Below are 11,956 nucleotides of genomic sequence, written 5' to 3' on the forward strand. Positions count from 1 at the left end.
AGAAATGTAAGTCTTAGCAGCTTACCTTTTCCTGTGGTCCTCCCATGATCCCTTGCTTTAGGATGGAGGTAACACTGCTGTGGAGTGCCCACTCCCTGGGAAAGCCCGTCTGGTCTCACCAAACACAAACAAGCTTGAACCCAGAGCACAGAGAGTAAAGATGAACTCTGCATCATGTCCTCAGGAAGAACTGATGCTGAAGGAACATCTCGGCCGCTGTTACACATGGACCAGAGGGTTGGGCCTAACTGGCATCAGTGTTTTCACACAAACGCAGTAGGCTTACGTTCTGATCTCTCAACAACAAACTAGATATCTCACCTACGTCTCTGCTCCACTTCCAGTCCAACGAATCTTTCACACTCTGCTATTTTGGGAATATGTGGGCTCAACAACGTCTATGAAATTTCACAATATCATCAACTGTTGTGCATATGAAGAATCGGCCTGTTTTATTTATACACTCACAGACTCAGGTTCCTATCTGGCTCAGTGCTGATTAATAGTATGGATTATATAGAAGATATTTCCAGGTAAAAATCTGCCCAATCATTGACATGTTCTTTATTCCCATTAAGATTTTTGCCAAGCTTTCAATTGATATCCTATCTATTGTACTTTTTTCTTCCTTTCATGATGTCTTTCATATATTTTGGGGCTGCATCTTTAACTTTTATTTGAGACCAGACAATAGGGAAGTTCTGGGAAATTACTGGAAAAGATGACTGGTGATATGCAAATGTCCCAAGCTGGACTTGAGTAGGGATGCTGCCATAAAACGGTCAATGTCCTGGACACCCCTGGACTTAATGCTTTCCTTCCTGTATTTTTTTAAATTCATACTAATTTGGAGAAATGTCTGCACACAGCAAAAATATGTTGGTACCCATGATGTAAGGGCCATTGTATCTTTGAGGTTGCCATCGAAAAGACAGAACAAACTCTGAAAAAAACAGCCATCCTAAATGTAGCGCAATTCTTAAGCATTCAAATGCAGTAATATGACCCAGTACAGAAAAGACAAGTGATCTCTCTTTAATGGTCCTTTGAACAGATATGTAAACACTTCTTTTGTTAACGTCATAGACAGGCATCATGATTGAAATAAAATATAAATAAATTAAACATGGATTTATTTTGTACAGTTTATACTACATATTTGCCAGAAAGCTTCTCTATCTAGGAAATCCAGGCTTGATAGGGAACTCTTTGAGCGAGTGTCCCCAGGCACAGATTAGGCTGTTCTGTACAGATGGACATCAAGTTCAAGTCCTAGGCTGCACTGTACATGATAAGCACGGTCCTATAGACTACAGGCTGAAGCCTTAACCTAACCTGTATGCTGTAGAGATCGAGCCTCGTAGTCAACATGCTTCAAAAGGAGGTTTCTCTGCTAAAAATAACATCTTTTTAGTCCAGGACTTTCTGTTTAGGGCTCCAGCAGGTTGGTGCGATCTCCTCTGACCTGTGGGTCCTCAGTCCAGATGCGCCCTGTGTTCACATTTCAGAAAACATGTCAAACTCAACAGTTATAACAACACAACAGCACATGATATAAATATACATCTTATTTAGGGGCAACAACAAATGTTTGAAAGTGTTCAAAGATACTAACAGTGAATGCTGGGAATGAGAAAGCATGAACATTTCTCTGCCTGATGTTTCATAATTACTCTTTTGGTGAAATAAATCTCATTAAACATAATGGATACACTAAAGTAACAGTCAGGCAGCTCTAAGACACATCTTTCACACATCTCCCATTATCATCATCACCATGGTCATGCATGTGGAAATTTACTATAACTCTGGAACACGGAAAATAGCGTGATGCTTGTTTCTACCGACCAAAACAAGAGACTTGAGTGTGACGGAAACAATGTGGCAGTTAACAGAGACACAAACCATACTGTGCCTGTGATTCCTCGTTTGTAAAAGGATCTGTGTCGTTGAAATCGTTTGCATCACATGTGTAAAGGACATTTAATATCTCATCACTTTCGTCATCACGCCAAAGAAGGCAACACATCCTGAAGAAGACATGTCCTCCGGCTCTATGTACAGGAAGAAAATGGCTTTAGTCGCCTCTCCAACACAACGTCGACAGTGGTTATCCAGCACAGAAATGTGGAGAGTGGACACCCATTTAGGCTGTCTGTCCTACAGATGGTTATACCTCAGGCCAAAGCCATTATAGTCCATGGACAGAGCAGATGTGGACCTCAGGACCTGTGTGAAATCTCCACCGGTGTGGTCCTCGGGACAGTCTTGTTGTTGGATATCATGCTGAGTGACGGGTAAGGTTAAGAGACTTGTCTGGTCCTTCTGGTTTTTACAAGTATTTGTTTTAGGTCCAAGATCTGAAGAACATCTTAAGGTTTGAGAAGATGATATATTACAAAACTGATGGTCCAGTATCCTGAGACAAAACATGTCTTATTCTGTAATCTCTTCAAGATCTATTTCACACCACAGAGGCAGCATAAACATGTACTGTGCTGCAGATAGATGTTACACTCTGTTTTCACATAAGGGCAGAAAAATAATGAACTTAGCTCACTTAAAGGTTCCTGTATTGAGTGCTCATTGATTAGTGACTGTATAATGCCCATGAACCGTGTGGATATTGTTTTTGTAAACATGAACTGTTGGGAATGGCTGGTTGCCAGTTATAAACTGGCAAAATCTAAGCTGAATCGACCCTCGTTTCATTGCTACTCTCACAACAACGCACAGTAAAGACTAACGGCAACCTTCTAAAATGACCTGAACGTGGGAACCAAAAGCTTAAATACATTCATCGCATTACATTTTTACATGCTACCTCTATGTTCACCTACACGAAATGCACTTAAATCAGTTTCTTGGATTCAAGCAATTGGGACACCTTGGATCAACGTCTCACCATATCTTTGTTCAAATAACAATCAAACACTAACTTGTGTGGGAAGGCTTGGCAACATGAGCGGTTGCCTGCAGTGAGCTACTTATGGTACCGTCAGTCTCTGCTATTCTTTTGATTTGGCAAAATTTTCTCTACTGAGAGCACACACATACACACACAAACACACACTCATGTTCACACACATAGCTTCCCTCCAGCTACACACGAGCAAGGACACGTTGCAGACAGACACCCAGGTATCCAGACAAACAGCAGTGGTGTACAGTCCTGCCTGTTATGCTACTGGTGCTGAAAGCACAAGGTCTCAGAGCCACAGAGGAGCTACAGCCTTGTGATGCCATGTAGAGCTGCTCTGAGGTGCCCAGTCACTCTGTGCACCCGCTTCCTCTCTGATGTTTTTTTTTTTTTTTTTTTTTTAGCAGCGGTCGTCCTCGTCTGTGTCACTTAGCAGCTCGCTGGCTCCAGCTGGATTGGTCTGGCCCAAGTGCTTCCGGAAATGCCCGTTAGGAACCTGCCAGGAGTGTCTGAGCTGAGGGGCGGAGCTTATGGCGTTGGCCCGTCCCAGGCTGGTTGCCATGGCAGTCTCAAAGGTAAGGGTCTCCTGCTTCTCGCCTGCCTCGCCGCCACTGAGGTCCTCATGGAACGGGAGGTAGGGCTCTGAGATGTAGCGGTGAGGAGATGGGTGGCTCGGTCCCGAGACTTGACCCCCGGACGACCCGCCCTCCTTATCGGCCCTCCACGAGGAATCTGTGGAGCTGCCAGGGCCGTCCTGTGGCTGGGGCTGTCCCTCAGAGGAGGTTGCTGGTGTGGGAGAGGTGTGGGCTCGACAAATCAAAGGGGAATAGGATATATAAGGCCTTGGGCGAGAAGGTGTCTGGGGCAGCTGGCGTCGATTACGAGGAGTGCCGGACTCTGAGGCTGAGTGGGCGGGGCTGCCTGATGTGTTCACCTGCAAAAAAAAAAAAAAAAAAGTGAGGAGATCATTGTTATATGGTCCTTCACTGTATTTGAAGGCCCAAAACAGTCCCTGATGTAACAGTAAGAATGCAAACCACAGGTACATCATTTTACCCTCTTGTACTCGCACCTGTCTCTGTAAGGTGGTTGTGGGTCCTTCGCTAGGTGAACGGGACCGTCTCCTTTCACATGAGGGGTCCCGGCTTCGCTCCTCAGAGTTGCAGCGGGACACGTCAGGAGACAGCAGGTGGCGCCGTTCCTTAGATCGTCCTCTCTCATGACTACTTGTTTCTCTGTGGTTGATTCTCGGGCCTAAGAGTCGTGTAGATCTCAGTTATGTAAAAACATTTTTGAAGACAGTAAAACCACCCCAGTTTTAGAGTAGAAGTAAATAAAAATATCTCCTTTTGTATATCCTTGTTTAAAACATTATTTTAAAATCCCACTATATCCAAATCATCCAGTTTAAAGGATCGGTCAGTAACTTTTCCACCATATACATGACAGGTACAATGGTATAATCAGTCATCAGTTCAAACTGACATTCTAATAATTAGCAATGGATGGATGGATGGATTATTAATTAGACAAAGATTTAATTCATCATACCTCTACATTGTTCTATTGTTGGCCCATCTCAATGCCCAAATTAAACACACTCATAGCTGGACACATCACTTCACAATATAAGCCCATTTTTGTTTCATTTACTGAATGATTTCAGTTTCCATATCCAGCTGTTCACACCCAGTCAAACAGGTAACTATGAAAAATATAATTTCAGTTCACAATATTGTGTCATTTGGTTGCTAGTTTTGTAGTTTTCACTCAATCTATAAGGTCACTGTGGCTAAAATTAATGATTTTTTTAATACACAATAGCCTAAGGTTTGCAAAAGATACATTTCAGTTCCTGTATTTATTATTTATCTGTATTTTTTAACTCTATTGCTATGAATATGAATCAGGCAGTAGGAGGTGTTGTGATATGTGTTGGGTGACCTCTGTAGCTCCTCTGTCGGGGTCTGTATGTGTCGTCAGGACTGACTCTCTCCAGAGAGTGTTGTTCCTGCCAGAGGCCAGTTCACACACTGATCTCCGATGGTGGAGAAGGAGCGCTTCATCAGCTTACTGTCTGCTGACATCCCAGGCTACATGCATGTAAAAACAACCGGAGGAAGAATCACTTAAGCGCCTGTGAATGACACCTAATCTGCAAACACCCGCTCTCTCTTACACATGTGCACAAACACACAAACATACATAAAGGAATATCTCATTACATGCTGAGCGAACTCTACAAACAGTGACTATAATGTCTGCAAACAAATAGTGTCAATGCAGTGCAGTCAAGCAGCAAATACACCTAGTGTACGAACTAAATTTTAATTGTTTATTGATTTTTAAGGCACTTTCTAAAGCAACCTTTGTTAAGGGATGAAAATAGGTTTGAATAAAGCTTACTACTACCTGTGGATCAACAGCAAGCCTGGGCATGGAGGACGCTCTGATAGATGCTGTCCGCTGAGGTGATTTAATAGCTGTTGGGTCCTGCCTCGCCTGCTGCATCACTTGGTTATACTCAGCTACGTCTGGCACCTGCACAAACACCAAAGAGGGGAGGGCTGAGTGGGTCTTATTCACATTTCCTACACTCAGGAATCAAACTGGGGACACTACAGATATAAATCTACCGCAGAATAATAATAATAATAATGATGAAAACAAATGTTTTAATACAGAGTTTTGGTTGATATTATTTCATCTTTGCAGATGAAGATGATGCAGAGCTGACCTTTGCCATCACTGGACAACATTTCTTACCAATGTGTGTAAATGGTGGTGGTGGTGTTGATGTGGATGGTGGTAGGGGTGGTAGGGTGAGCGGTAGTCGTCGTCCCCCTCCTCCTCCTTCTCCTCCCTGGAGCGAGACAGCGGCTGCAGGAACATCTCTTGGGGAGAGATGGGGCTGAGCGCCACGAAACCTCCTCTCGTGCTGGAGGGACACATGCAAATACACAACTGCAGCATTAACCTACATACAGTTGTCAATTATTTTTGATGATGAAAAGGGAATACAAGGGAAATTAAAGTGATTCCAGAGACAAGACAACATGATTTATTTTGTTTCTCTACCACCATAAGTAACTGCAAACCAGCATAAATAACCATGTGAAGAGAGGAAAATTTGAATATTTACAGAGCAGATCCAGCGCTATGTCTAAGGAATGACAGGGATTTGGCATTGCATAGGATTTCTTGAGGCAGAGACGAGGCATCCATTCGCTGGAACATGGGAGCATGTTTCTGTGGGGGGAGGAAGACACAGGGGAGAGCAATAAATTAAAACAGCATAAAACATCATAAAAATTAAATAAATTAAAACATTACCAGGAATCTTTGTGTTTGGCAGAGCAAAGCATATTGAAGTCTCAGCCTTTAAATCAATTTAAATGACTAAATAATGGCCCAGATGAAAAGGCAAGACTACATCAGTGTATGATGGATAGCTTCTTAGACATAAAGTCTACCCCAAATTGCTCATAATACACTTAGAAAATGAAAATAAGGGAAGCAAGAATAAGAAAACAAGGTACCTGTTCCTCTAGTTGCTGTCGGAGCTTCTTAGCTTTGCTCTGCTTATAGTAGTCCATGATCATCATGGCAGCATAGATCTTCCCTATGGTCATGTCACTGGCTGAGAGGGAGAAAGCAGAAACAATCAAACCACAGACAAGTCATCAAATGAAATGCTATTTTGCTACTATGATAGCACAGATGTTCCTTTTTCTTTTCTTTGACACATGAATTATTGCAGACGTAATGTTGAAGTCACCTTTGTGAATTGGAACCAGCAGGTCCAGAGTTTTCTGAGAGAGATGAGGCCAGATGACACTGATCTCCTTCTGCAGGTCAAGGTCCATCTGATTTCTATCCTCGCCACCTGGAAATACACAGGAGAGATAAACACAGAGAAACAAAAAACACACACGCACATTTTGAGTGCAGTTTAAGTTCATTTAACCCTCGTGTTGTCCTCTGGGTCAAAGTGACCCAGTGGCTGACAATGTGCCTTCGTGTGTGTGTGTGTGTGTGTGTGTGTGTGTGTGTGTGTGTGTGTGTGTGTGTGTGTGTGTGTGTGTGTGTGTAGTAGGATTTGCTGTTGTGCATGACATTCATGATTCTGAAGCGGTTATCTTTTGTTTTTGAATAATAGTAAGAAGAAAAAAGTATACGGAATACGAAGGGCAACGGGATGGTTAATTCTAAGTGTGTGTCTGTAAGGTTTTGTTATTTGGTCTAACCTCTAGCTATCTTGATTTCCAGAGCAGTGCGGATGAGGGCCATGAGGGTGGAGGTGAAGTGGACGGACATGTCATCGTCCACAGGCATGTTCATCAGGACTAGTCTCTGATGGCGGCAGAGAAAGAATCAAAGTCAGTCACAACTCAGGACAACTACAAACAATGATAAAAATCAACTGTGGTAGTAGGAGGCCAAGAACTGCTGTGGTGGCTCATAACATTTTTTAGATGCATTATCCCACAATCAAGAAATTAAATTACAATTTTCACAGATTTTACATTTTGATCAAGGTCAGATTCAGGTAGAGACGTCATTGTTACTAAATTATAAATAACACTTCATTGAGTTTTGTTTTCTGAAGAAAATGACCAACTAGAACTTCATGAGTGAATCTGCCTCTCATTAATCTGTTACAGAGATAATAATATAATTAAATTATGATTTCAAAGCGACTAGCTTGAAAAAAATATGAGCGACCATGACCTTTCAGGGCGTCAGTACGTTTCCATTTAAACCACAATTTCAAATACTTCAGTTTGCAACTTGTTTCATTTAAATTGAACTACACCAAAAGATACAGAAGGACAGAGAGGACAGGGCTGTAATTATTTCCTGTGTCTTGTTTTTAGACACATGACAATTATGTCAATTATGGTTTTTGTGATCTTTAAATAACTATCAAAACAATCTATATGTGTCCTCTCCTGTCCTCTTGTAAATAAAGAATTGTACAGAATCTGGTGCTTATCTAGTTTTATTTTTTTTTAAAGAAAGGATAAACTCACACAACACACTGTGCAGTAAGAGAATAGCGTTCATCTGCGATGGAGCATGCTTGCAGGCTCACCAGACTCACTCATACGTACGGTCGAACGACACACGCACTTACACATATGTTACGTTAACACACACAGATGTAACACTGGGCTGTGGCAGGAGGCACATGCAGACAAGGAATATGTGAGAAACAGAGAAGTAAGTATGAAAGACATGAGAACATTTGACAGCAGACTTCTACAAGTGACAAGATTTAGCATGTAGATGTTTAACAACTTTCTCATTAAAGTCCTTTAACTGGCTCAGAAAAATAAACTCCACCGAGACTCTTTGATCGGATAACAGCAAACAGATAATGACGTCTTATTTCTCTGCCAAGATGCAAAGCAAAACAGGCAAATCATTACTGTAGCGCTATATATCTGCAGATGAAAAATACTGGAACTTAAAGCTGTTTCAACAAGCAATACTACATCATATTATCCACAGAAAAAAAATGCTTTGCCTTTCCAACGTATAACACACAAAATAAGCTATAAAATGCTTCTCCTTGTTGATTAACATATGAAGGCAGTGCCTGTTATTCTCCAGTGTTTAGTCTACCTTATATGCCACCTTGGAGGGGCATTTCTTGCCCAGGCCTAGAGGTGGCGACATGTTGGTCAACATCTCATACATGTCTGTGTAATGGATACGACCACTGGGGGCGCCAGGTAGCCATGAGGATGGAGATGAAAAAGAAGGAATAGAGAGAGGAGGGAGGGAGGGAGAAGAAGAGGAGGGAAGGGTGGGGGTGTAGGTGGTGGAGAAATTGAGTAACGGTGGAGGGCGTTCCCAAGGGATGGAGGAGGAAAAAAAAGCACAGGAGTCGGGGTGAGGGGTAAAAGAGGGGAACAAGAATGGAGGAGATACAAGAGAAAGGATTATTCCAAGGCAGCACACGGGAGGAGAGAGTAAAAGTAGGACAAATAAAACAGGTTGTATTCTTTCTATGCCATCAGGGCATAGAAATCAGGGAAAGGAGTAAAACCTCAGACAGGATGAGCAAAGGAATGACAGCCTCACTGGATCTGGTACTAATAGCAAATACTTACGTCATGTCGTCTTGTATGTGTGCAAGAGAGTCCTACAACGTCTTAAACCAGATCCAAAAGGTAGAAAGAGACCGGCTTCCCTCAAATTCTGCCACAATTGCGTTCTTTAAGAGCTAAAAAAAGCTCTGATTTAAAAGAAAGGTTTTTTTTTTTTTACTCATGAGGGACATCCTGTGCCTTAGTACCCTGAGACTGGAGTGTCGTCATTCTTTGACCTGAGTAACACACCCCTAAAGGTCAAGCAGGGCGGTGACAGTCAGGGAAGGGAAGGAAAGGAGGGATAGGAGGGATAGTAAGGTAGGATCCCACAAGAAAAGAGGCAGAGAGGGTGGGCGGGTGTGTGGGGTTGTTGACATGGGAGAACCAAACCTTGCATGCCACCCTGTGGGGGCAGTTCTTCCCAAAGCCCAGGGGAGGTGAGATAGTGCGTACAACTTTGTACATCTCCTTATAGTGGATCCTACCACTGGAAAGAACATACACGTCTTTAGTTGTGTGTCATTACAGCCTTGGAGTCCACAAGAAGGGTGAAATGCTTTAAATGGAGTCAGTCCTCTGGCGTGTTGGTATCAAAGCAGAACTTTTAAGGCATCTTACAACATTAAATCAAACTTTTTTTTAACCTGTGGCAAACAGGTATAAAAAATTCACATGAAAATTATATAATTAGAAAACTTGTGTTAGTTACTTTTCTGTATGCTGGTGAAATTGTTTGGTTGTGGTTATCCGTAGCTTTACTCACAATATTTCAGTAGCGGTTTATTCAGATGCTAGTGAGACGCCCCAAAAAACTCCAATATTATACACAGTGTGTGTTTGTTCCACCAATCAACCAATCACCATAAATCAAAAGACAGATGATAAATACAGTTGTGTTTAAGAGTTTTCCATGCTTGATGAGTACTCCTATTTAAATTGAACCAGTGGGACAGTTATTTGTACTTTACTAAACCCACTGGAGGAATATTCTACTGATATCACATTCATAACACATGCACTGACCAAATAACATGTTGATGTCAATAAAAAGTGTGTGTACAGGCTGACTGCGAAACACTGACCAAGCAGCACGATCATACTCCCCCCAGATCCGGACAAACTCATCCAGGTGGTGTGGACCCAGGATGGATGAGTCTCTGGTCAGATACTCAAAGTTATCCATGATCACAGCCACAAACAGGTTCAGCATCTGAACAGGAGACAAAGAGCAGAGGAAGGAGAAGCCTTGATATTTACTTAAATAAAGGTGGGCGGTGCTCAAAATATAAAGAATGACTTATCGTATCAGTAAAAAATAATATGAGACTTGAACTTACAAAATATGGATTATATAGAGTGTAGTATTTCCAGATTTTTAACACCAGTTGAAAACATGAACGTGCTTACACACAAGTTAGAAGTATCCTTGCTTCCAGTTTCTTTGTCTTACCAGGAAGGAACTGAAGAAGATGAAGGAGACAAAGTAGAAATAGGCAAAGTCTGAGCCACAGCCCCCCTCCTGGTCGGACGTAAGAGAAGGATCCGTCTCACACTGCTGCCTCCCCAGACACGACAACATGATCTCCTGCCATGACTCCCCTGTGGCACTCCTGGACACACACACACACACACATTACACAACATGAGGGGAGGGAGTTTGTTAGGACTCGAGTCATCCAGCTCACAGTTTATTCACAGTTACGTCTGCCATTTGGAGGGTGCAATCAAAGCATCGAGGCTGTCATCTCCCACTCAGAGACAGCTTTTAGATGCTCTGAAGCTGAGATGTGGTTGTGTAGTCTAATACACACAATTACAGTATGCAGTAGTTCTGAGCCTTTAATTTCTTTTAACATCAGTGTTGATGTTCTATACAGTTGCTTTTTTATTGAAGCTTTACTGCAAATATAATGCACCTGGCAAGTTAATCTGCTGTGTGTAAATGCACAAATTTGAGATACGCAGAACTGAAAGGGTATGATCTTTATCATGTTTAAATGTACAGATTTTTTCTTTATGTGAATGTGAAGCAATAAACACATTATAAACACTTTGGACTAGATAGTCTTTTCATTATCTATCCTTTCTGCTTTTCATCACCAGATGTAAAGCTCTCAAAGAATCTATTTCCTAAGGAGTTAAGTGCTCCACTGCAGCATCTATCACCTCTTGACACTGACTACCCCCTTGGGTATTTAGAGAGCAAAGCCTTACTAATGTACACCAGCAACATCATTCAGACTACATTAAAGAAATGTGTTATTTAGTGCACCAAACATAGCAAATCAAGACTGGTTTGAATCACAGCTGGGTCTCACTTTAACACACAAACACTACCTGCTCTAGAGTACTGAAGCTAAGCCACTGGATTAAGCACAGTACTGAGTGACAGAGGGTTGAGTCTAAGATTGGATCTTGGCTCCCAGGATTGTATCTGCCTTGACAAAGTCTGCATATGTCCTACCTGAACAGCAGCATCAGAGCACCAGAGAAGGTCTTGAAGTTGTTGTGCTGGTTAATGTGAGTCTCCTCGTTCAGCTTTATGTTCCCAAACACCTGATGCACACATATATATACATATAGAAAAAAACATGCAAAATCTGTATGGTATAACATGAATGCTGAAACAAATATACTTATGATGCTGCGGACGCTAGATAAAAAAATGTGTCAGAGAGATATAGACTGATCAAGTGTGTTGTCTTGCCTGCCTCTGACCTGCATGCCAATGATGGCGTAGATGAAGAAGAGCATGGCGATCAGCAGGCAGACATAAGGCAAGGCCTTGAAGGACTGCACGAAGGTCCACAGAAGAATCCGGATGGTGTAACCCTGTCTTAGCAGCTTGATCAGACGAGCAGCTCGGAACAGTTTCAGGAAACTCATGTTGAATGTATCAACAAACTGGCAAAAGGGATATAGTATTAATGTCCACAAA

At 42.1% G+C, this 11,956-nt stretch overlaps 1 protein-coding gene across 1 annotated transcript in view; it reads right to left on the minus strand.

The window, feature by feature from the left end:
• Positions 1-1,019: 1,019 nt before the first annotated feature.
• LOC108881362 (voltage-dependent R-type calcium channel subunit alpha-1E) overlaps positions 1,020-11,956 on the minus strand; it is a 95,069-nt gene continuing 84,132 nt past the window's right edge. The window contains 15 exon segments of the mRNA XM_051077268.1: positions 1,020-3,854; positions 3,993-4,174; positions 4,865-4,943; positions 4,945-5,013; positions 5,333-5,461; positions 5,687-5,858; positions 6,063-6,169; positions 6,460-6,560; positions 6,699-6,806; positions 7,168-7,273; positions 9,409-9,505; positions 10,101-10,228; positions 10,469-10,628; positions 11,483-11,574; positions 11,737-11,922. Coding sequence (XP_050933225.1) covers positions 3,321-3,854; positions 3,993-4,174; positions 4,865-4,943; positions 4,945-5,013; positions 5,333-5,461; positions 5,687-5,858; positions 6,063-6,169; positions 6,460-6,560; positions 6,699-6,806; positions 7,168-7,273; positions 9,409-9,505; positions 10,101-10,228; positions 10,469-10,628; positions 11,483-11,574; positions 11,737-11,922 — 2,250 coding nt within the window. The 3' untranslated portion in view covers positions 1,020-3,320.

This window comes from Lates calcarifer, linkage group LG17 (assembly GCF_001640805.2).
Source record: "Lates calcarifer isolate ASB-BC8 linkage group LG17, TLL_Latcal_v3, whole genome shotgun sequence".
Classification (NCBI taxonomy): Eukaryota; Metazoa; Chordata; class Actinopteri; family Centropomidae; genus Lates; species Lates calcarifer.